Here is a 24,203-nt window from a genome sequence, read left to right on the forward strand (position 1 = left end):
GCCGCAGGCACCACAATAGGTTTGGTTCAGGTGAACGCTGAAACCACCTTAGGGAGAAACTGAGGACGAGTCCTCAATTCCGCCCTGTCCGAATGGAAAAATCAGATAAGGGCTTTTACAGGATAAAGCCACCAATTCTGACACGCGCCTGGCCCAGGCCAGAGCCAACAGCATGACCACTTTTTCTGTGAGATATTTTAACTCCACAGATTTAAGTGTGTCAAACCAATGTGACTTTTGGAACCCAAAAACCACCTGGAGATCCCAAAAGTGCCACTAAAGGCACAAAAGGAGGCTGTATATGCAGTACCCCTTTAACAAATGTCTGAACTTCAGGGACTGAAGCTAGTTCTTTTTTGGAAGAAAATTGACAGAGCCGAAATTTGAACCTTAATGGACCCCAATTTCAGGCCCATAGACACTCCTGTTTGCAGGAAATGTAGGAATCGACCCAGTTGAATATCCTCCGTCGAGCCTTACTGGCCTCGCACCACGCAACATATTTTCGCCAAATGCGGTGATAATGTTTTGCGGTTACATCCTTCCTGGCTTTGATCAGGATAGGGATGACTTCATCCGGAATGCCTTTTTCCTTCAGGATCCGGCGTTCAACCGCCATGCCGTCAACGCAGCCGCGGTAAGTCTTGGAACAGACAAGGTCCTTGCTGGAGCAGGTCCCTTCTTAGAGGTAGAGGCTACGGATCCTCCGTGAGCATCTCTTGAAGTTCCGGTTACCAATTCCTTCTTGGCCAATCCGGAGCCACTAATATAGTGCTTACTCCTCTCCCTCTTATCAATCTCAGTACCTTGGGTATGAGAGGCAGAGGAGGGAACCCATACACTGATTGGTACACCCACGGTGTTACCAGAGCATCTACAGCTATTGCCTGAGGGTCCCTTGACGTGGCGCAATACCTGTCGAGTTTTTCCCAACGGTTTATAATCATGTGGAAGACTTCTGGGTGAAGTCCTTACTCTCCCGGGTGGAGGTCGTGCTGAGGAAAACTGCTTCCCAGTTGTCCACTCCCGGAATGAAAACTGCTGACAGTGCTATCACATGGTTTTTCGCCCCGCGAAGAATCCTTGCAGCTTCTGCCATTGCCCTCCTGCTTCTTGTGGCACCCTGTCTGTTTACGTGGGTGACTGCCGTAATGTTGTCCGACTGGATCAACACCGGCTGACCTTGAAGCAGAGGTCTTGCTAAGCTTAGAGCATTGTAAATGGCCCTTAGCTTCAGGACATTTATGTGAAGTGATGTCTCCAGGCTTGACCATAAGCCCTGGATATTCCTTCCCTGTGTGACTGCTCCCCAGCCTCGCAGGCTGGCATCCGTGGCCACCAGGACCCAGTCCCGCATGCCGAATCTGCGGCCCTCTAGAAGATGAGCACTCTGCAACCACCACAGGAGGGATACCCTTGTCCCTGGTGACAGGGTTATCCGCTGAAGCATCTGAAGATGCGACCCGGACCATTTGTCCCGTAGGTTCCACTGGAAAGTCTTGCGTGGAATCTGCCGAATGGGATTGCTTCGTAGGAAGCCACCATTTTTACCCAGAACCCTTGTGCATTGATGCACTGAGACTTGGTTCGGTTTTAGGAGGTTCCTGACTAGCTCGGATAACTCCCTGGCTTTCTCCTCCGGGAGAAACACCTTCTTTCTGGACTGTGTCCAGGATCATCCCTAGGAACAGAAGACAAGTCGTCGGAACCAGCTGCGATTTTGGAATATTGAGAATCCAATCGTGCTGCCGCAACACTACCTGAGGTAGTGCTACACCGATCTCCAACTGTTCCCTGGATCTCACCCTTATCAGGGAATCGTCCAAGTAAAGGATAACTAAAATTCCCTTCCTTCGAAGGAATATCATCATTACTTCAGTAAAGACCCGGGGTGCCGTGGACCATCCCTACGGCAGCGTCTGAACTGATAGTGACAGTTCTGTACCATAACCTGAGATACCCTTGGTGAGAAGGGTAAATTTTGACATGAAGGTAAGCATCCTTGATGTCCCGAGACATCATGTAGTCCCCTTCTTCCAGGTTTGCAATCACTGCTGTGAGTGACTCAATTTTGAATTTGAACCTCTGTATGTAAGTGTTCAAAGATTTTAGATTTTAAAATCGGTCTCACCGAGCCGTCTGGCTTCGGTACCACAATAGTGTGGAATAATACCCCGTTCCCTGTTGCAGGAGGGGTACCTTAATTATCACCTGCTGGGAATACAGCTTGTGAATGGCTTCCAAAACTGCCTCCCTGTCAGCGGGAGACGTCGGTAAAACAGACTTTTGGAAACGGCGAGGGGAATACGTCTCGAATTCCAATTTGTACCCCTGAAATATTACCTGAAGGATCCAGGGGTCTACTTGCGAGTGAGCCCTGGAAAGAGGAGCAGAAAAGAGGAACCCTTTTGTCCGCTTGCCAACCAGGACTGCGCCTGATAATACGGCGTCTTATTTTGAGAGGCGACCTGGGGTACATCCCCTTTTTTTTTTTTTTAAGGCAATACTTCCAAATGCCGTTTGGAATCCGCATCACCTGACCACTTTACTGGTATAATTGGACAACGCACTTATACTTGATGCCAGTCGGCAAATATTCCGCTGTGCATCATGCATATATAGAAATGCATCTTTTAATTGCTCTATAGGCAATAATATACTGTCCTTATCTAGGATATCAAATTTCCAGTCAGGGAATCCGACCACGCCAACCCAGCACTGCACATCCAGGCTGAGGCGATTGCTGGTCGCAGTATAACACCAGTATGTGTGTAAATACATTTTAGGATACCCTTCTGCTTTCTATCAGCAGGATCCCTAAGGGCGGCCATCTCCAGAGAGGGTAGAGCCCTTGTTCTTACAAGCGTGTGAGCGCCTTATCCCCCCTAGGGGGTGTTTCCCAACGCACCCTAACCTCTGGCGGGAAAAGGTATACTGCCAATAACTTTTTAGAAATTATCAATTGTTATCGGGGGGAAACCCACGCATCATCACACACCTCATTTTATTTCTCAGATTCAGGAAAACTACAGGAAGTTTTTCCTCACCAAACATAATACCCCTTTTTTTGGTGGTATTTATATTATCAGAAGAGTGTAAACTTTTTCCATTGCCTCAATCATGCAATGTGTGGCCCTATTGGAAATCACGGTGGTCTCTTCACCGTCGACACAGGAGTCAGTATCCGTGTCGGCGTCTGTATCTGAGGTAACGGGCGCTTTAGAGCCCCTGTATGAGACGTCTGGACATGCACAAGCTGAGTAGCCGGCTGTCTCATGTCAACCACTGTCTTTTATACAAAGCTGACACTGTCACGCAATTTCAACAGTACATCCACTCAGGTGTCGACCCCCCAGGGGGTGACAACACTATTACAGACACTCTACTCCGTCTCCTCATCATTTTTCTCCTCATACATGTCGACACAAACGTACCGACACACAGCACACACACAGGGAATGCTCTGATAGAGGACAGGACCCCACTAGCCCTTTGGGGAGACAGAGGGAGAGTTTGCCAGCACACACCAGAGCGCTATATATATATATATATACAGGGATAACCTTATATAAGTGTTTTTCCCTTTATAGCTGCTGTATTGTTTATACTGCGCCTAATTTGTGCCCCCCTCTCTTTTTTAACCCCTTTCTGTAGTGTAGTGACTGCAGTGGAGAGCCAGGGAGCTTCCCTCCAACTGAGCTGTGAGGGAAAATGGCGCCAGTGTGCTGAGGAGATAAGGACGCCGAGAAAGGGGCGGAGCCTATCATCCGTTTTCTTGTATGTTTTGGCAGGGGTTAAATGCATCCATATAGCCCAGGAGTTATATGTGATGCATTTATTTTAGCCATAAAAGGTTTTCTATCGATTTATTGCGTCTCAGGGCGCTGCCCCCCCAGCGCCCTGCACCCTCAGTGACCGGAGTGTGAAGTGTGCTGAGAGCAATGGCGCACAGCTGCGGTGCTGTGCGCCTACCTTTATCTGAAGACAGGAAAGTCTTCTGCCGCCGATTTTTCCGGACCTCTTCGCTCTTCTGGCTCTGTAAGGGGGCCGGCGGCGCGGCTCCGGTGACCCATCCAGGCTGAACCTGTGATCGTCCCTCTGGAGCTAATGTCCAGTAGCCTAAGAAGCCCAATCCACTCTGCACGCAGGTGAGTTCGCTTCTTCTCCCCTTAGTCCCTCGATGCAGTGAGCCTGTTGCCAGCAGGTCTCACTGAAAATAATAAACCTAAACTAAAACTTTCACAAAGAGCTCAGGAGAGCCCCTAGTGTGCACCCTTCTCGTCGGGCACAGAAAATCTAACTGAGGCTTGGAGGAGGGTCATAGGGGGAGGAGCCAGTGCACACCAGGTGATCCTAAAGCTTTCTTTAGATGTGCCCTGTCTCCTGCGGAGCCGCTATTCCCCATGGTCCTTACGGAGTTCCCAGCATCCACTAGGACGTCAGAGAAATATATATATATATATATATATATATATATTCATAGAGGCAGTCCACACTCTGGCCTTATCCATATATGCTGGGGTGCCTTCCAAATAATAATGAATCCTCAGAGATCCATTAGTGCAAATATATCCAGTCAAAAAGTAGGAGCACTCACCAGTCTTCTTATTATTCTCATTATTATTCTCATTGTTTATTAGCAGCAAAGCATCAATAGAGGGGTGTATTGATGCTTTGCTGCTAATAAACAATGAGAATAATAAGAAGACTGGTGAGTGCTCCTACTTTTTGACTGGATATATATATATATATATATATATATATATATATACACACACTGTAAGTAATAGGAGCTGACATGTCGCACATTAGAGGAATGGCATATCACCCATAGGGGCAGATGTATTAACCTGGAGAAGGCATAAGGAAGTGATAAACCAGTGATACGTGCAAGGTAATAAAGGCAGCAGCCAATCAGATCCTAACTGTTAATTTACATATTGGAGCTGATTGGCTGGTGCCTTTATCACCTTGCACTTATCACTGGTTTATCACTTCCTTATGCCTTCTCCAGGTTAATACATTTGCCCCATAGACTGCAATGGAACAGCGCCCCCAGTGGGCAGACTACAACAAAGCAACGCTAGTACAGGGTAGACTGCGGCCATGGACAATGTCAGGGATATCAACTCATTATCCAGCGGAGACCAACGCATGACCCATCAGAGGCCGGTACGTGTGGGAGGGCCCTCAGGCGCCCGGTACCTACCGTTCAGCGGTCTCCGCCATCCTCCTCCTCCTGTCACTGCTTCCCGCTCCCACACTACAAATCCTATTGGATGGCCATACCGCCTCATCAGCGTCCTCATTGGTCCAGTCCCGCCCCTTCCCATCAGACGTTGCGCCTGTTGTCGTGGAAACGGCGCCTTAGCAAGCCGCCATACTAGTGTAGGGAGTTTCCACATCAATCATTAGTCCCTTTCCAGTACGTGTTTGCAGCCGGGCAGCAGCAGATTGCCTTCCTCTGCCTTACACTATGATAGTTATAACCAGAGAGGCTCCTTCTCATTCTCAGCTCTAAACGCTGCCGGCAAATCAGCCTAGCGCGAGACTACAGAAACATGTCTCCTGCAGCCGTGACAGAAACATTACACACATTCTTCCCCCTAGTGCCGGAAGCGGGCGTTTGTTGTGAAGTTGACACAATCAAGGTGATTGACAACAAAAACCCCGCCTGCTCTGTGCGGCTATTGGCCGAAGCCGAGAGAAGCTGCTCTGTGATTGGTGGAGCGTTTGACAGCTGCTGGAGCCAGAGGTTTATCCCGTAATGACGTCACCGCTGGAGTCTGGGCGGATGGAGCTTCCGGCGGAGCAGGTATCCCGCTGTCTATATATTATATATATCAGCTTCATGTCTCACTGTGATGTCATACCTCTGCTATTGCTAGTATGTTACCTGTATAATCCATTTCTAATGGTATCAGGTGTCCTACAGTGTCCACTTATTTATAAGGCATAGGCATCACACCATATAACCAACAGAGAGAGAGTGTGTGTGTGTGTGTGTGTATATATATATATATATATATATATATATATATATATATATATATTGTGTGTATTTCGCACTCTAGGTAAATAAACCAGCAATTACTGGTGTCTTGCTATATATAGTATATCTTGCATACAGTAGCCCAGGCTCACTAAGTAAGACATATAGATAGCTGTAGTTAAGCAGATGGATAATGTAAGGCATATAGCTAGCTGTAGTTAGGCTGATGTATAATGTAAGGCATATAGCTAGCTGTAGTTAGGCTGATGGATAATGTAAGGCATATAGCTAGCTGTAGTTAAGCAGATGGATAATGTAAGGCATATAGCTAGCTGTAGTTAGGCTGATGGATAATGTAAGGCATATAGCTAGCTGTAGTTAAGCAGATGGATAATGTAAGGCATATAGCTAGCTGTAGTTAGGCTGATGGATAATGTAAGGTATATAGCTAGCTGTAGTTAGGCTGATGTATAATGTAAGGCATATAGCTAGCTGTAGTTAGGCTGATGTATAATGTAAGGCATATAGCTAGCTGTAGTTAGGCTGATGTATAATGTAAGGCATATAGCTAGCTGTAGTTAGGCTGATGTATAATGTAAGGCATATAGCTAGCTGTAGTTAGGCAGATGGATAATGTAAGGTATATAGCTAGCTGTAGTTAGGCTGATGGATAATGTAAGGTATATAGCTAGCTGTAGTTAGGCTGATGTATAATGTAAGGCATATAGCTAGCTGTAGTTAGGCTGATGTATAATGTAAGGCATATAGCTAGCTGTAGTTAGGCTGATGGATAATGTAAGGCATATAGCTAGCTGTAGTTTGGCAGATGGATAATGTAAGGCATATAGCTAGCTGTAGTTAGGCTGATGGATAATGTAAGGCATATAGCTAGCTGTAGTTAGGCTGATGTATAGTATAAGGTATATAGCTAGCTGTAGTTAGGCTGATGTATAATGTAAGGCATATAGCTAGCTGTAGTTAGGCAGATGGATAATGTAAGGCATATAGCTAGCTGTAGTTAGGCTTAACATACTATCCCTTTAAACCGGGACGCTCATGGATTGCACAGGTTCTGTGGCTAAGTACAACCAGCCACAGAGCCTGTGTAATTCATGTGTCCCGGTTTAAAGGGACAGTATGGTTAGCCTAGCTATACTGGGTGTAATTGTCAGAGGTTTGTCCTGCGGTGTATGCATCAGTGTGTATAAAAATACGACAACCTCCATATCCTGCTATCACGGTAAGAAGTTCACACCAAGCTATATATTACATAAACACAAATCACACCGAGGGAAATGGATGCTGGATATGAGTGAGTATAGCATTTGGGGAAGTAATGATGATTCTGATTGGTGTGCGGATTTCCTTAGCACCTGATTGGATAGCTGTGATCCGTATAGAGTCACCCCTCAGAGATCAGTAGGAGCCATTCCTGGCTGGAGAAGACAATACATTATTTTTCAGGTTCTCTAGGAAAACCGAGGAGCTCAGCACAGCTAGGACTGCCAGGTAATTGAGCAGTGGTTAAGCTGCGGCCCTGGGGCACAGGTGACCCTCCTGATGAGAGTAAAATACGCCCTCTGTGGTCCTCCTCCTAGTGAGTGTGTACTTGGCTAATGACCATTTATGCTGTGGGGTGTTAGAGTTTGGCACCCCTGAGGAGGAGGGTTAGGCTGCAGGAAGAGGGGTTAGGGTTAGCTGCTAGAAGGGGGGGGGGGGTTAGGGGGCTATTGGGGGAGGGTAAGTATGCTTACCATCTCCTGTTGAGATTCTGATCATTGGGATGGCACATCAGTATTCTGACCGCCAACATCCCAAATGCCGGCATTTCAATCCCAACCCGTGTAGAGTGACGGAGTTGCTCCATACATGGGCACACAGCCGGTGCAGACGATTTGCCCACACAGGGGGTGTATCTTTATCACCCGCTACACACGCCGCTGCTGGTGACTTGGCATAAACCAGGCACATATCTATGCCATGCCCATCTCAAGATGTATATATCTGTACATATGGTCAGCAATACGCTATTGTTTTATTTAGTGATTTACACCCATTTTCCTACTATCTCTACATCAGCCGCACACTGGAGATAAGTTATTAGTTCATTCTCCAAATTATCAATTCAGTAGGAACTAGTGACATCATGTAGGCACTGTGATGTCACTGTTTCTGACTGAAGTAATATTGTGTCTGTGCGCGTCCTGTATGTCTCTGTAATGTTCATAGATGACTAGTGAATTATTAAAATGTGGCCACAAGGACTTCACCACGGGTGCTTCATCAGGAGTAACATTCCGTCATTAGAAAAGGTTATAAAATCAATTTATTGAAGCCAGAGCTGGACATGCTTCCGCTTTTTCCATGGCGAGTGTGCCAGCTGCGGGCTACCTCTCCGTTATACAGCGTGCGGGCGTCCATGCATGTCTCACTGGAGAGTGAACAGACAGTTGCAGTTCAAACCATACAGTGAAATCTATGGGGGAAATGTATCAAAGTTTGTAGAGCGATCCAGTGGATAATTCCAACCAATCAGCTCCTAACTGTCATGTTTCAAACACAGCCCGTAACATGGCAGGAGTTGATTGGCTGGTGCTCTCTCTCCAAGCTTTGATAAATCTCCCCCAAGTGTACCAGCCCACTACCTCGCGTGACATATATATGCTGTTGTGCAATAGAGGCTAGAACAATACGCATAATTGAATTTATTAATTGATGTATTTACTGCACTCCATTCTCAGGATTTCTCCGTCCTTTCCCAGTGAGGAAGCTGCTCGTGTTCAGGGAATGGCTGCAGTTTGGCAGCAGGTTCTGGCAGTGGATGCAAGGTAACCAATGTGTGTATAATCACCGGAGGGGACAGTGTGTGTCTGTGTGTATAATCACCGGAGGGGACAGTGTGTGTGTGTGTATAATCACCGGAGGGGACAGTGTGTGTGTGTATAATCACCGGAGGGGACAGTGTGTGTGTGTGTATAATCACCGGAGGGGGCCGGTGTGTGTGTGTGTATATAATCACCGGAGGGGACAGTGTGTGTCTCTGTGTGTATAATCACCGGAGGGGACTGTGTGTGTGTGTGTGTGTGTGTGTGTATAATAACCGGAGGGGACAGTGTGTGTGTGTGTGTGTATATATATATATATATATATATATATATATATATATATATATATATATATATATATATATATATATAACCACCGGAGGGGACAGTGTGTGTGTATAATCACCGGAGGGGACAGTGTGTGTGTATAATCACCGGAGGGGACAGTGTGTGTGTACAATCACCGGAGTGTGTGTGTGTGTGTACACTGCTCAAAAAAATAAAGGGTACACTTAAACAACACAATGTAACTCATACTTGCCTACCTGACCCCCTCCATGAGGGAGAAAATGCTCTGTTCCTGGACTTTCCTGGTAATGTATGATTGCCATCACCTGTGGTGAAACACCTTTATCAATTACCTAGCTCACCACAGGTGATGGCAATCATACATTACCAGGAAAGTCCAGGAACAGAGCATTTTCTCCCTCATGGAGAGGGGCAGGTAGGCAAGTATGATGTAACTCCAAGTCAATCACACTTCTGTGAAATCAAACTGTCCACTTAGGAAGCAACACTGATTGACAATCAATTTCACATGCTGTTGTGCAAATGGAATAGACAACAGGTGGAAATTATAGGAAATTAGTAAGACACCCCCAATAAAGGAGTTGTTCTGCAGGTGGTCACCACAGACCACTTCTCAGCTCCTATGCTTTCTGGCTGATGTTTTGGTCACTTTTGAAAGCTGGCGGTGCTTTCACTCTAGTGGTAGCATGAGACGGAGTCTACAACCCACACAAGTGGCTCAGGTAGTGCAGCTCATCCAGGATGGCACATCAATGCGAGCTGTGGCAAGAAGGTTTGCTGTGTCTGTCAGCGTAGTGTCCAGAGCATGGAGGCACTACCAGGAGACAGGCCAGTACATCAGGAGACGTGGAGGAGGCCGTAGGAGGGCAACAACCCAGCAGCAGGACCGCTACCTCCGCCTTTGTGCAAGGAGGAACAGGAGGAGCACTGCCAGAACCCTGCAAAATGACCTCCAGCAAGCCACAAATGTGCATGTGTCTACTCAAACGATCAGAAACAGACTCCATGAGGGTGGTATGAGGGCCCGACGTCCACAGGTGGGGGTTGTGCTTACAACCCAACACCGTGCAGGACGTTTGCCATTTGACAGAGAACACCAAGATTGCCAAATTCGCCACTGGCGCCCTGTGCTCTTCACAGATGAAAGCAGGTTCTCACTGAGCACATGTGACAGACGTGACAGAGTCTGGAGACGCCAAGGAGAGTGTTCTGCTGCCTGCAACATCCTCCAGCATGACTGGTTTGGCAGTGGGTCAGTAATGGTGTGGGGTGGCATTTCTTTTGGGGGGCCGCACAGCCCTCCATGTGCTCGCCAGAGGTAGCCTGACTGCCATTAGGTACCGAGATGAGATCCTCAGACCCCTTGTGAGACCATATGCTGGTGCGGTTGGCCCTGGGTTCCTCCTAATGCAAGACAATGCTAGACCTCATGTGGCTGGAGTGTGTCAGCAGTTCCTGCAAGACAAAGGCATTGATGCTATGGACTGGCCCGCCCGTTCCCCAGACCTGAATCCAATTGAGCACATCTGGGACATCATGTCTCGCTCCATCCACCAACGCCACGTTGCACCACAGACTGTCCAGGAGTTGGCGGATGCTTTAGTCCAGGTCTGGGAGGAGATCCCTCAGGAGACCATCCGCCACCTCATCAGGAGCATGCCCAGGCGTTGTAGGGAGGTCATACAGGCACGTGGAGGCCACATACACTACTGAGCCTCATTTTGACTTGTTTTAAGGACATTACATCAAAGTTGGATCAGCCTGTTGTGTGTTTCTCCACTTTAATTTTGAGTGTGACTCCAAATCCAGACCTCCATGGGTTAATACATTTAGGGGTATATGCAATTAGCGGCAAATTAGCGGCCGTTTTTCAACTCGACACAATTCGACAGGCTAATTTCGGCAAGTGGGTGCCGAAATTGACCATATGCAATAAAAAACAGATTCGACAGTCCCGCGGCCGAAAAACGGCCGATTTGACGGATTTTGATCCGTTTTTTTTTTTAAAACGGGAAAAAACAGGAAAAACCCGAAAAAAAAATGGCGTGGGGTCACCCCTCCAAAGCATAACCAGCCTCGGGCTCTTCGAGCTAGTCCTGGTTCTAAAAATCCGGGGGAAAAATTGACAGGGATTCCCCGTATTTTTAAAACCAGCACCGGGCTCTGCGCCTGGTGCTGGTGCAAAAAATACAAGGGACAAAAAGAGTAGGGGTCCCCCGTATTTTATACACCAGCATCGGGCTCCACTAGCTGGACAGATAATGCCACAGCCGGGGGTCACTTTTATACAGTGCCCTGCGGCCGTGGCATTAAATATCCAACTAGTCACCCCTGGCCGGGGTACCCTGGGGGAGTTGGGAACCAGGACCGGCTCGAAGAGCCCGAGGCTGGTTATGCTTTGGAGGGGGGACCCCACACCATTTTTTACCGGGATTTTACCATTCCATCTAAAAAAAATAATATTATTTTTAAAAATATATAAAAAATACTTGTGCCTCCAAAAAAGACAAACCAAGTACCTAATCCCTTCTAATATAAATAGATATGCTATTACCAATAAAAAAAACACCAAAAAAAACATGTTTTAAATTTTTTTTATTAGTTTCACCCACCAAAGTGTGGCGGATTGAAAATGACGAATTTACTGTCTAAAAGCACTGTTGTCGAATTTCCAAACTTCAATTGAATATACTTTGGTCGAATTGCAGCACTTGTATCATTGCAGAAAAGTCGAATTTGACAAAAGTCGAATTTCAAAAAGTCGAATTTTGAAAGTCCGTTTTTTTGACGGAAAGTACTGAATTGCATTGACGATTTTTTTTTTTGGCGATTTCGGGAATTCGACCGCAATTGCATATACCCCTTAATTTCCATTGATAATTTTTGTGTGATTTTGTTGTCAGCACATTCAACTATGTAAAGAACAAAGTATTTAATAAGAATATTTCATTCATTCAGATCTAGGATGTGTTATTTTAGTGTTCCCTTTATTTTTTTTGAGCAGTGTATATAATCACCGGAGGGGACAGTCTGTGCGTGTGTGGTGACTGGGGAGGGGGGGCAGGCTGTGTGTGTGGTGACTGGAGGGTGCAGGCTGTGTGTGTGTGTGTGTGTGTGTGGTGACTGGAGGGTGCAGGCTGTGTGTGTGTGTGTGTGTGTGTGTGTGTGTGTGTGTGTGTGTGTGTGTGTGTGTGTGTGGTAACTGGAGGGTGCAGGCTGTGTGTGTGGTGACTGGAGGGCGCAGGCTGTGTGTGTGGTGACTGGAGGGCGCAGGCTGTGTGTGTGGTGACTGGGGGGGCAGGCTGTGTGTGTGGTGACTGGAGGGCGCAGGCTGTGTGTGTGGTGACTGGAGGGCGCAGGCTGTGTGTGTGGTGACTGGAGGGTGCATGCTGTGTGTGTGGTGACTGGAGGGCGCAGGCTGTGTGTGTGGTGACTGGAGGGCGCAGGCTGTGTGTGTGGTGACTGGAGGGCGCAGGCTGTGTGTGTGGTGACTGGAGGGTGCATGCTGTGTGTGTGGTGACTGGGGGGGCAGGCTGTGTGTGTGGTGACTGGAGGGTGCATGCTGTGTGTGTGGTGACTGGAGGGCGCAGGCTGTGTGTGTGGTGACTGGAGGGGGCAGGCTGTGTGTGTGGTGACTGGAGGGTGCATGCTGTGTGTGTGGTGACTGGGGGGGCAGGCTGTGTGTGTGGTGACTGGAGGGTGCATGCTGTGTGTGTGGTGACTGGGGGGGCAGGCTGTGTGTGTGGTGACTGGAGGGTGCATGCTGTGTGTGTGGTGACTGGAGGGCGCAGGCTGTGTGTGTGGTGACTGGAGGGGGCAGGCTGTGTGTGTGGTGACTGGAGGGTGCATGCTGTGTGTGTGGTGACTGGGGGGGCAGGCTGTGTGTGTGGTGACTGGAGGGCGCAGGCTGTGTGTGTGGTGACTGGGGGGGCAGGCTGTGTGTGTGGTGACTGGAGGGCGCAGGCTGTGTGTGTGGTGACTGGGGGGGCAGGCTGTGTGTGTGGTGACTGGGGTGGGGCAGGCTGTGTGTGTGTGTGTGTGTGTGTGTGTGTGTGTGTGTGTGTGGTGACTGGGGGGGGCAGGCTGTATGCATTATGACGGATGTGTGACTCTAATAACTCTCTCAGGTACAACGCATACCGCACTCCTGCACACCCGCAGTTCCGCACACAGTACATCCGCAGACGCAGTCAGCTTCTGCGAGAGAATGCGAAGGCTGGATATGAGCCGCTCCTGCGGCGCCAGTACTTGAAGCTGCGCAGCCAACTCCTTGCCCAGCGGTACGGTCCCCTGTCTGAGCAGAGCAGCTTCCGGGCACACAGCAACAGCATCCGCAGCTCCCGCACTACCCTGGACCGCATGGAAGTGAGTAGCAGGGAGGCTTATTTGGTGGTCTGGGGGGGGGGCACGTCCTGGACATGTTGGTACTCGCAGAAAGAGAATACCGAGTCATTTAAATTTTAGGATTTGGACGAAGAGCCACGTTCCCAGGGGTCACGAGGACACAGACGTTCGGTCAGTCGCGGCTCCTACCAGTTGCAGGCGCAAATGAACCGTGTGGCACAAGAGGAAAGGTGAGTAAAATCCCCAGGGGGGACGGGGACACACAGTTACAATGGATGCCTGCTAACAGCGTCTGTACCCCCACAGAGCTCCCGGCAGCGTGGTGCCGACGCCACTGGCAGAGGCCAGCCGGGCAATGGCTGGCGACACCACCCTGAGCGAGAATTACGCCTTTGCCGGCATGTACCATATATTTGACCAACACGTGGATAAAGCAGGTAGGTGACCATCAGACTTGTCCTTGGTCGAGAGTAGATGTTTGGGAACCGGCGGGCTAAACGTAGTCGCAGTTCTGAGCGCTGGATTCATTGATGCAGCGCGTACACAGAGACGTGGCATTGGGCCAGCGTATGATTGATTTATATTGTGTCCAGTCCATAAGGTGCAATTTGCCAACGACGACAAGAACCTCCTGGCTTGCTGCTCGCTGGATGGGACGATATCCGTGTGCCAGCTGGTGCCCACACCCCCCGCAGTGCTGCAGACCTTGCGTGGCCACACGTGTCCTGTCAGTGACTTCGCCTGGTCCTTGTCGAACGACATTATCGTCTCCACCTCGCTGGACGGCAGCATGCGCATCTGGAACACCCAGGACGGCCGCTGCATCCGACAGATCCCGGACCCGGATTCGGCTCAGCTGCTGTGCTGCACGTTTCAGCCCATCAATAACAATCTCACCGTGGTGAGTGCAGAGCAACCGCCTTCTCGTACCCGTCTCCATATTCCTCCCGCGCCGCCACTTTCTAACGGCCTGCGCGGTCTTGTGCCATTTTTTTCAGGTCGGTAACGGGAAACACAACGTCCACGTCATGAATATCTCCACTGGTAAAAAGGTCAAGGGCGGCAGCAGCAAACTGACCGGGCGAGTGTTGTCGCTGTCTTTCGACTCGGCCGGGCGTATCCTGTGGGCAGGCGACGACCGCGGGAGTATCTTCTCGTTCCTTTTCGATATGGCCACTGGTGAGTGGGAGTTGAGTGACGGCATGGTGCATTTATTCTGTAGTGCGGGGGAAAAGGGGGGGGGGGGGGGTGACGGAAACCCAGTTTACAATGGTGGTCATTCCAAGTTGATCGCTAGCTGCAGTCGTTTGCTGGGAGGCGACGAGGAAAAAAAAAGTCACTTCCGCGCATGCGGCGCAATGCGCACGCGCGTCGTACTATTGCAACGAACTATGTAGTTTCACACAAGGTCTAGCGAAGCTTTTCAGTCGCACTGCTGGGCGCAGAGTGATTGACAGGAAGAGGGCGTTTCTGGGTGTCAACTGACCGTTTTCAGGGAGTGTTCGGAAAAAGGCAGGCTTGCCAGGAAAAACGCAGGTGTGGCTGGGCGAACTCAGGGCGTGTTCGTGACGTAAAATCAGGAACTGAACAGTCTGAAGTGATCGCAGGCGCTGAGTAGGTATTGAGCTATTCTAAAACTGCACAACAAAACTTTGCCGCCGCTCTGCGATCCTTTCGTTCGCACTTCTGCTAAGCTAAAATACACTCCCAGTGGGCGGCGGCATAGCGTTTGCACGGCTGCTAAAATCTGCTAGCGAGCGAACAACTCGGAATGACCACCAATGTACGCTTCAGCATACGGAGGAAGCAGCGGTTTTGGAGGCTGAAACGTTTCTACAACGCTTCTGTTGCGGTAACAATCGGTTTTGGCTTGGGGGTATATGCCGGCGTTATACAGATGGAGCAGTGCCGCGAATTGTGACTTCTCTTGCACACAGTAGTAATGTATATTTATCTCCTGCAGGTAAGCTGACAAAAGCCAAACGTCTGGTCGTGTCAGAAGGTAGTGCCATCACCAGCATCTCTGCCCGCTCGTGGATCAGCCGCGAGGCCCGAGACCCCTCCCTGCTGGTCAACGCCTGTATTAACAAACTGCTACTGTACAGGTACGACACCTGCCGGCGAACAGAACCATATACTATTTATTATCTCTTTGTATGAAGGAATGTGGCTGCCATGGTGTTAGTAAATATGCTCGCTGGGGTCACTCTACAGTAGTTTCCTATCCTTAATCTAGTATGAGTCTGACACCCCTTTTCCACCTAAGTACCAGGTCGGACCTGAGATATGAAACAGTTCAAAACTGGGCCCGGGAATGACCCCTTTCCACCGCAACGCCGACCCGGAGCCATTTACACTGCACACTGGTACAGTAGGGATGGGAGTCTTGCAGCAGCAGCAGTAGAGACTCCAGCCCCGCCCCTGACATCATTGGCTCCGCCCCAGGATCAGTATCGGCGCTGCAGGAAGCAGCTTCCCCGCGGATCTTCCCATGTTGTAAACTGCCGCTAAAACCCGGGTTATCGCCGTGATAATGCGGTCACGGCACAGTGAAAAAGGATCGCTCTGGGTTAGAATAGAGGTGTGTCCAATGGCAAGAGCTGGGGATGGAATATTACATCATTAAATGGGGTGATCGCTCCAAAATGATGTCAATAAGTAGATATATAAGTGGCAGATAAACCCCTACAGCAGAGGTTCTCAAACTTGGTCCTCAAAGCAACCCCAACAGTCCAGGTTTTCGGTATAGCCATGGCTCAGCAGAGATTGTTAAACCAAAGTGACTGAGGCACTAATTAATTCACCTGTGGCCAAGCATGGATATACGTAAAACCTGGATCATTGGCGTGCCTTGAGGACCGCATTTGAGGATCTTTGCGCCAAACGTTTCTCAGATTCCATAAAATAAAACCATGTCTAATATGTACATTCTCCTCCGCTTGGCACAATTTGTGCTCCTTTAAGTTAATTGCGTACAATCAGATCGATGCCTAATTATCACCTCCCATTCTCTGTGCTGCAGGGTTGTGGATAACGAGGGAACTTTGCAGTTAAAACGAACCTTCCCGATCCAGCAATCCAGTAATGCCATCCGCAGTATCTTCTGCCCACTCATGTCCTTCAGACAAGGAGCCTGTGTCGGTAAGTACGTCGTAGTACGGGGGGGAGGGGTTCAGTCTTTTTGGATCATGCAACAGTGCCTTTTTTTTTTTTTGTTAACCGAATAACCTTATGCACTTTTATTTATTTTTACATATGAAAAAATACTCCATTATTTCCTGAAAGTTATTTTAGTCTTCTATTTAACTATTATTGTAAGTATGAACAGGCTGAAGTACCGCCTTGGGTTTCTCCTTCATACCCGAGACTGATCTCCGTGTAGTACAGTGCATTACCGCAGGAGGAATAGCCAGAACTGTAGCAGCACATGGAGGTACAGTCTATATACGGCCGTTTCTCCGGCACACAACCCATAGCAGGGCGTGCCCTCATTCCAGTTATTCAGGTTTGTCTGGGTAGGTGCTTGACACAATTTTATATACAGCTGTCGTAATTGCACCATGCTCCCACTATACAATGTGCCCTATAGTAGAAAGTAGTGGTCATAGGGGGCAATTCAGACCTGCGTGCATTCAGATCTGAGCATGCGTATGCACCCCAATGCGCCGACCCGTCGGACATCGGTGCCTAGCGACAAGATGGGGCGAAACGTCCGAACGCACGGGCATTCGCAAGGTGACTGACAGGCAGAGGCAGTTTGTGTTTGGCAACTGGTCGTTTTACAGGAGTGTCCGGAAAAACGCAGGCGGGCTCAGACGATTTCAGGGAGGGTGTCCGACGTCAGCTCCGGCCCCCGATCAGCAGCCAGTAAACGCAGCGGCAGACTAAGTCCTGGGCAATGCGGAGACTGCACAAAGTGATGTTTGTGCAGATCTGCTGCAAAAGCGATCACACACCTGCACAGCATTTTACCCCTCCCGCTGTAGGTGGTGACTATCTGATCGCAGGGCTGCAAAAAACGCAGCCCAACAATGATGTCTGAATTACCTTGTCCAATAGTGGTCCTGATGAATGAGGACCCAACAACGGTGCCATCTCCACCCAGTGTATATTATTAGTATAGAGATTCCCTTATAAGTGTTTCCGCTCAGTCGCTGATGTCAGATTGGCTGACTGCACCAAGCGATCGGGTGGAGTTTATCCGTATGCCATCACTAACCACTCCTCTTTTTGCCAGGTCTCCATGCCCATCGCTGTCCTACAACTGCGGGCACTGAGCTAGTGCCCACAATTGTAGAAGTCTTTCTCTATCATTGCCAGGCTCCTGCATTGGAGCTGCTTACACTCCTGCAGTGGGCATGGCTGCTGCAGCACCTCTTTCCCCTCTGGCATAATTAATTTACCACTGCATAGCAGACAGGACAGGTGGGAGGTGGATTGGCGTGTTAATGCCAAACGAACAAATGGCTTTTACCAGAGCTTTACATACTACTGAAAGGCTCCTCAAAGTTAATGCTGCAAGGGGCCCAAAGTAGCCATGGCATCAGGTCCCAGGGCCGCACTGCTTCTGGAGCTTTCAGGGGTCCCTTGTAGAGTTTTGTGCGCTGGTACTCCCGGTACTTACCACTGCTAATATTTCCATGTAAACTCACCATTTGCGTCGTTGAAGAGATCGGTCCAAACAGAATCAGCCCTAAAAGCGGCAGAAACTTGCTCCTCCCACTACTTAAGCCGACCACCCAGCAAGCATTGGCATTAAGCAGTGACATCTCCATAGTGTCTTCTGCTGGTGGTATGGTGTAACATTCAGCTCTTTCCTCTTTGGCACCAGTGTTCTAGTTATGTAACGTCGCCCTGACCAAGCTTTCTATTTCCTTCTACAGTAACGGGGAGTGAAGACATGTGCGTCTACTTCTTCGATGTGGAGCGGGCCACCAAAGCCATTGTGAACAAACTGCAGGGCCACAGCGCAGCCGTCCTGGGCGTTAGTTTCAACTGTGATGAAAGCTTGCTGGCCTCCAGCGACGCAAAGGGGATGGTGATCATCTGGCGGAGGGAGCAGAAGTAATCACCCCCCCCACCACCACTGTAGCAGAACTGTATGTGCAGAGTCCCGTTTCCTTATATAAACCACTCTTATTTATATGTGCTGTATTGTATCCTATGAAATTAAACTCCATGAACCCAAGTACTGGGGAAATGATTTCTGAACTAGGAGCGTTTAGGCCAGTGTAGCCCAAACTCAGTCTTCAACTGTAGATAAACGTGTGCTTGTATCTGTTGTTACAGGTGTGTGTTGTGGCATTAGATACTGGGAGCTATGTATTTCATTACACGTGCGCAAAATATGCAGCCAATCCGCTTTCAGCTGTTTACGGGGAGTTTGGTAATGCAAGCGAGCGTTATTAGTGCAGTGTGCATATTCCAGGAAGGTAGGCTTCTTATGGGGTCTGGGACTGAGGGTCGACAGCAAAAAGGTTGACACACCATAGGTCGACGCCAAGTGGTCGACACACCTTAGGTCGACATGGACAAAATGTCGACAGGAACAAGGTCGACATGAGGTTTTTATGTTTTTTTGGTGTCGTTTTCTTCGTAGAGTGACCGGGAACCCAAATTAGTGCACCGCGTCCCCTCGCATGGTGAGCGAATGCTTTGGGCATGGAGCCTTCGCTCGGCACAAATTACCGTTCCAATCGTAGTCCACGTGGATCGTTAAGTATGAAAAGGTTCAAAATAAGAAAAAAAATCGTGAAAAACTCATGTCGACCTTGTTCCTGTCGACCAATTGGCGTCGACCTTTTTGCTGTCGACCTGGAGTCCGGATACCTTCTTACGGATGCCACCAGTTCTGGAATACTGCTTACTCCACATCCTCTCTCCACACCCCACGCTTCCAGATTGGCCAGCTGAACAACACAACCTCTTTAATATCAGGACAGCGCTCACAATTGATTGGCTGACTGACAGCTGCAATTGGTACCCTTTTGTTGTAGTCACTGCTGTTCTGACTGCGTCAGCTTTAGGGCAATTGGCATCAAACATGGCAACTCTTGCTAGAAATGACGCACTTATAGGATCGGCCGTGCCCCTCCTTTCCCGTGATTCTCTGTGTGCATGGCGGTTGCTGTTGAAACAGATGTTCCTTGACCGGTAATTCCAGCTGGGTTCATGTGCCCAACATGACACGCGTTTGGTAATTAGCTGTCCTTAGTCTATATCAGAACAAGACCTTAAGGTGAGGACACACTTAGCGATTAACAACGTTGCTCATTTTGACCCTTCCTGAGCGACGCCGTTTAATTTTTCGCTAAATGTGTATGTCGCTGAGTGATGTATAGCCCCGCAGGTCATTAACGACCCTTCACTGTCAGCCGTGCATGCAGCTCAATTTGGCCTGTCGTCCAAAAACTGCATGCACAGCCCGACCGCAGTGTAACGTCACTGGGCGATAGGGTTGTCATATAGTCAGTGTGTACGCACTGCTGCTGACCACCCGGCAGGGAAAGGAAACACTAGGCGACGTCGCTCATAGAGCACATCAGTCTGTACCCACCCTTACTGTTTCATCATCTTAGTATTCCCACGGCACCTAGGGACAGGTTACACGGCAAGTTTACAAACCCATCAGTGATCGGTGACTATGTTTCAAAGGGCAAAAGTAATGTTAAATCAGCATGGTGTATCATTAAATAATATTCACCTCAGAAATCCATCGGTCAAAGTTGCTGATGATCTTTGTAAACCTGACAGATCGTAAATCTAGCCCTTAGGCAGGGGTTGTAAAACACAGTCCACAAGGCACCCAATAGTCCAGGTTTTAAGCTATCCGTGCTTCAGCACAGGTGACTTCAGGGCAGATGTTTTAACCTGGAGAAGGCATAAAGAAGTGATAAGTGCAAGGTGATAAATGCACCAATCAGGTCCAATATGTAAATTGACAGGAGCTGATTGGCTGGTGCATTTATCACTGCTGTATCATTTCCTTATGCCTTCTCCAGACTTAATATATCAGCCCCCACTATTCCAGTCAGTTTGATTATACCATTGTGCACAAGTAGGGATATCCTTGAAACCTGGACTGTTAAGAGTCATTTGGGAACTACTGCCTTAATGTTACAATGCCACGCCATACGCATCCAGCATCTGCATCAGTGGTTCTCACCTAGGGGTAAATTTACTAAGGTGTGAGATTTTTAGAACTGGTGATGTTGCCCATAGCAACCAATCAGATTATATCTATTATCTGCTAGAAGCAGCCAGGTAAATGGTAAGTAGAATCTGATTGGTTATCATGGGCAACATCACCAGTTCTAAAAATCTTCTTTTCTCTTACACCGTAGAGCAGGCTTTCCCAACCACGGTCCTCAAGGCACACCAACAGTGCATGTTTTAGTGATAGCCAGGCTTCAGCACAGGTGACTTAATTAGTAGATCAGTTATTTTGATTTAACCATCTGTGCTGCAGCCTGGATATCACTAAAACCTGCACTGTTGGTGTGCCTTGAGGAGCGTGGTTGGGAAAGCCTGCCGTAGAGGATGCTGGGGTCACATCAAGAACCATGGGGTATAGACAGGATCCACAGGAGACGTGGGCACTTTAAGACTTTCAAAGGGGTGTGAACTGGCTCCTCCCTCTATGCCCCTCCTCCAGACTCCAGTTATAGGAACTCTGCCCAGGGAGACGGACATTTCGAGGAAAAGGATTTATTGTTAAACTAAGGTGAGATATATACCAGCTCACACCTCAAGCACGCCATACAACATAGCATTTAACACAACTCAAGTCAACGGCATGAACATCAGCAGCAACAGGCTGACTATAAACGTAACAACATGTGTGTAACCACAACTTATAATTGCAGATACAGTACGCATTGGGATGGGTGCCCAGCATCCTCTACGGACTAAGAGAAAAGGATTTACCGGTAGGTATTAAAATCCTATTTTCTCTTACATCCTAGAGGATGCTGGGGTCACATCAAGAACCATGGGGTTATACCAAAGCTCTAGAACGGGCGAGAGAGTGCAGATAACTCTGCAGCACCAATTGACCAAACATGAGGTCCTCATTAGGCAGGGTATCAAACTTGCAGAACTTCGCAAAAGGTGTTTGAACCTGACCAAGTAGCTGCTCGGCAAAGTTGTAATGCCGAGACCTCCCGGGCACCCGCCCAGGACGAGCCCACCTTTCTGGTAGAATGGGCCTTCACCGATTTCGGTAACGGCAATCTAGCCGTAGAATGAGCCTGCTGAATCGTATAACAGATCCAGCGCGCAATAGTCTGCTTGGATGCAAGGGCCCCAATTTCATTGTGAGCATACAGGATAAACAGAGCCTGTTTTCCTAAACTGAGCCGTTCTGGCAACATAAATTTTCAAAGCTCTTACTACATCGAGAAACTTCGATTCCAGCAAGGCGTCAGTAGCCACTGGCACCACAATAGGTTGGTTCAAGTGGAATGATGAAACCACTTTCGCCAGAAACTGCTGACGAGTCCTCACTTCAGCTCTATCTTCATGGAAGATCAAATAAGGGGTCTTGTGAGACAAGGCCGCCAATTCAGACACCCGCCTTTCGGATGCCAAGGCCAACAGCATGACCACTTTCCAAGTAAGAAATTTTAACTACCTTCTGCAAGGGTTCAAACGAATGAGATTGAAGGAATTGCAACACCATGTTAAGATCCCATGGTGCCACAGGTGGCACAAAGGGAGGTTGGATGTGCAACACTACTTTCACGAAGGTCTGAACTTCTGGAAGGGAGGCCAATTATTTTTGAAAGAAAACCCATAAGGCTGAGATTTGAACTTTAATTGAGCCCAACTTTAGGCCCGCATCCACCCCGGCTTGTAGAAAATGGAGAAAACTTCCTAAACTAAATTCTTCCGTAGGAGCCTTCCTTGATTCACACCAAGGCACGTATTTTCTCCAAATACGGTGGTAATGTTTGGACGTTACTCTCTTCCTGGCCTGAATAAGAGTGGGGATAACTTCTTCGGGAATACCCTTCCAGGCTAGGATCCGGCGTTCAACCTCCAAGCCGTCAAACGAAGTCACGGTAAGTCTTGGAACACGCATGGCCTCCCTCAGAGGAAGAGGCCAGGGATCTCCTACAAGTAATTGCAGAAGATCCGGATACCAAGCCCTTCTTAGCCAGTCTGGAACAATGAGGATCGCTCGAACCTTTGTTCTTCTTATGATCTTTATCACTTTTGGAATGAGTGGAAGCAGAGGAAACACGTACACCGACTGAAACACCCACGGTGTCACTATAGCGTCCACCGCTATTGCTTGAGGGTCTCTTGATCTGGAACAATATCTCTGAAGTTTCTTGTTGAGGCGAGACGCCATCATGTCTATTTGAGGAGTTCCCCAAAGACTTGTCACTTCTGCAAAGACCTCTTGATGAAGACCCCACTCTCCTGGATGGAGATAATGTCTGCTGAGGAAGTCTACTTCCCAGTTGTCCACTCCTGGAATGAAGATCACTGACAGAGCGCCTGTTTGCTTTTCCGCCCAACGGAGCACCTTTGTGGCCTCTGCCATTGCCGCTCTGCTCTTTGTTCCGCCCTGGCAGTTTATGTACGCTACTGCTGTTATGTTGTCCGACTGAATCAAGACGGGCCGATTGCGAAGATGTTTCGCTTGCAGAAGGCCATTGTGAATGGCCCTTCACTCCAGAACATTTATGTGTAGACATTTCCTGCTTGACCATCTTCCCTGGAAGCTTACCCCCCCTGCGTGACTGCTCCCCTGCCTCGGAGACTCGCATCCGTGGTCACCAAGATCCAGTCCTGGATCCCGAACCTGCGTTCCTCTAGGAGGTGAGAGCTGTGCATCCACCACAGGAGTGAGATTCTAGTCTTGAAAGACAGGGTTATCCTTCGGTGCATGTGCAGATGGGACCCGGACCACTTGTCCAACAGGTCCCACTGAAACACTCTGGCATGGAATCTGCCAAACTGAATGGCCTCGTATGCCGCCACCATCTTTCCCAGCAACCGAGTGCATTGATGGATCGATACTCTTGCTGGTTTCAGCAATTGTTTGACCAGGTTCTGAATTTCCAGAGCCTTTTCCACTGGAAGAAAGACACTCTGTAATTGTGTGTCCAGAATCATTCCCAAAAACGACAGCCGTCTCGTCGGAACCAACTGTGATTTTGGCAAGTTTAGGAGCCAACCATGTTGCTGCAGAATTGTCAGGGAGAGCGTAATGTTCTGCATCAATTGGTCCCTGGATCTCACCTTTATCAGGAGATCGTCCAAGTACAGGATTATCGTGACTCCTTGTTTGCGTAGGAGAACCATCATTTCGGCTATTACTTTGGTCTTTCCACGACTCCGAGAGTTTTCACCAAACGGCAACGTCTGAAATTGGTAATGACAATCCCGAACTGCAAACCTCAGGTAAGCCTGATGTGAGTGATAAATGGGAACATGCAAGTAGGCATCCTTTATATCTACAGACACCATAAAATCCCCCTCCTCCAGACTGGAGATCACTGCCCTGAGAGATTCCATCTTGAATTTTTTTTAGGTAGAAATTGAGGGAGTTGAGGTTCAGGATTGGTCTGACTGAGCCGTCTGGCTTCGGGACCACGAACAGGCTCAAATAAAAGCCTTCTCCCTGTTGTGACGGGGGAACCCTGACAATGACTTGCTTGTGACACAATTTTTGTATTGCGGCGCATACCACCTCCCTGTCTGGAAGAGAAGCTGGTAAGGCA

At 48.6% G+C, this 24,203-nt stretch overlaps 2 protein-coding genes across 3 annotated transcripts in view; one reads left to right on the top strand and one right to left on the bottom strand.

The window, feature by feature from the left end:
• Window positions 1-5,594, bottom strand: part of ZWINT (ZW10 interacting kinetochore protein) — a 43,661-nt gene extending 38,067 nt beyond the window's left edge. Inside the window, exon 1 of the mRNA XM_063936017.1 lies at window positions 5,210-5,594. Coding sequence (XP_063792087.1) covers window positions 5,210-5,229 — 20 coding nt within the window. The 5' untranslated portion in view covers window positions 5,230-5,594. The remainder of the gene's footprint in view (window positions 1-5,209) is intronic.
• An 88-nt stretch (window positions 5,595-5,682) lies between these two features.
• WDR13 (WD repeat domain 13) lies at window positions 5,683-18,658 on the top strand. 2 transcript variants are annotated; one of them, XM_063936015.1, is made up of 10 exons: window positions 5,683-5,815; window positions 8,734-8,820; window positions 13,254-13,491; window positions 13,591-13,700; window positions 13,777-13,907; window positions 14,064-14,371; window positions 14,469-14,649; window positions 15,434-15,575; window positions 16,493-16,611; window positions 18,354-18,658. In XM_063936015.1, exons 2-10 carry the CDS (start codon window positions 8,780-8,782, stop codon window positions 18,536-18,538), a joined length of 1,455 nt encoding a protein of 484 aa, XP_063792085.1. In that variant the 5' UTR covers window positions 5,683-5,815; window positions 8,734-8,779; the 3' UTR covers window positions 18,539-18,658. The 2 variants fall into 2 exon arrangements, with proteins under 2 accessions (XP_063792085.1, XP_063792086.1); XM_063936016.1 differs by lacking the exon at window positions 5,683-5,815 and adding an exon at window positions 7,412-7,501.
• The last annotated feature ends 5,545 nt before the right edge of the window (window positions 18,659-24,203 follow it).

The sequence above is a fragment of the Pseudophryne corroboree genome, chromosome 8 (assembly GCF_028390025.1).
Source record: "Pseudophryne corroboree isolate aPseCor3 chromosome 8, aPseCor3.hap2, whole genome shotgun sequence".
NCBI lineage: Eukaryota > Metazoa > Chordata > Amphibia > Anura > Myobatrachidae > Pseudophryne > Pseudophryne corroboree.

Bases quoted from the DNA above. Each gene is read 5' to 3' on its own strand.
- WDR13 (XM_063936015.1), top strand. From the start codon at position 8,780: ATGGCTGCAGTTTGGCAGCAGGTTCTGGCAGTGGATGCAAG. The intron at 13,701-13,776 runs GTGAGTAAAATC...GTACCCCCACAG, and splicing joins CGTGTGGCACAAGAGGAAAG to AGCTCCCGGCAGCGTGGTGC. The intron at 15,576-16,492 runs GTACGACACCTG...TCTGTGCTGCAG, and splicing joins AACAAACTGCTACTGTACAG to GGTTGTGGATAACGAGGGAA.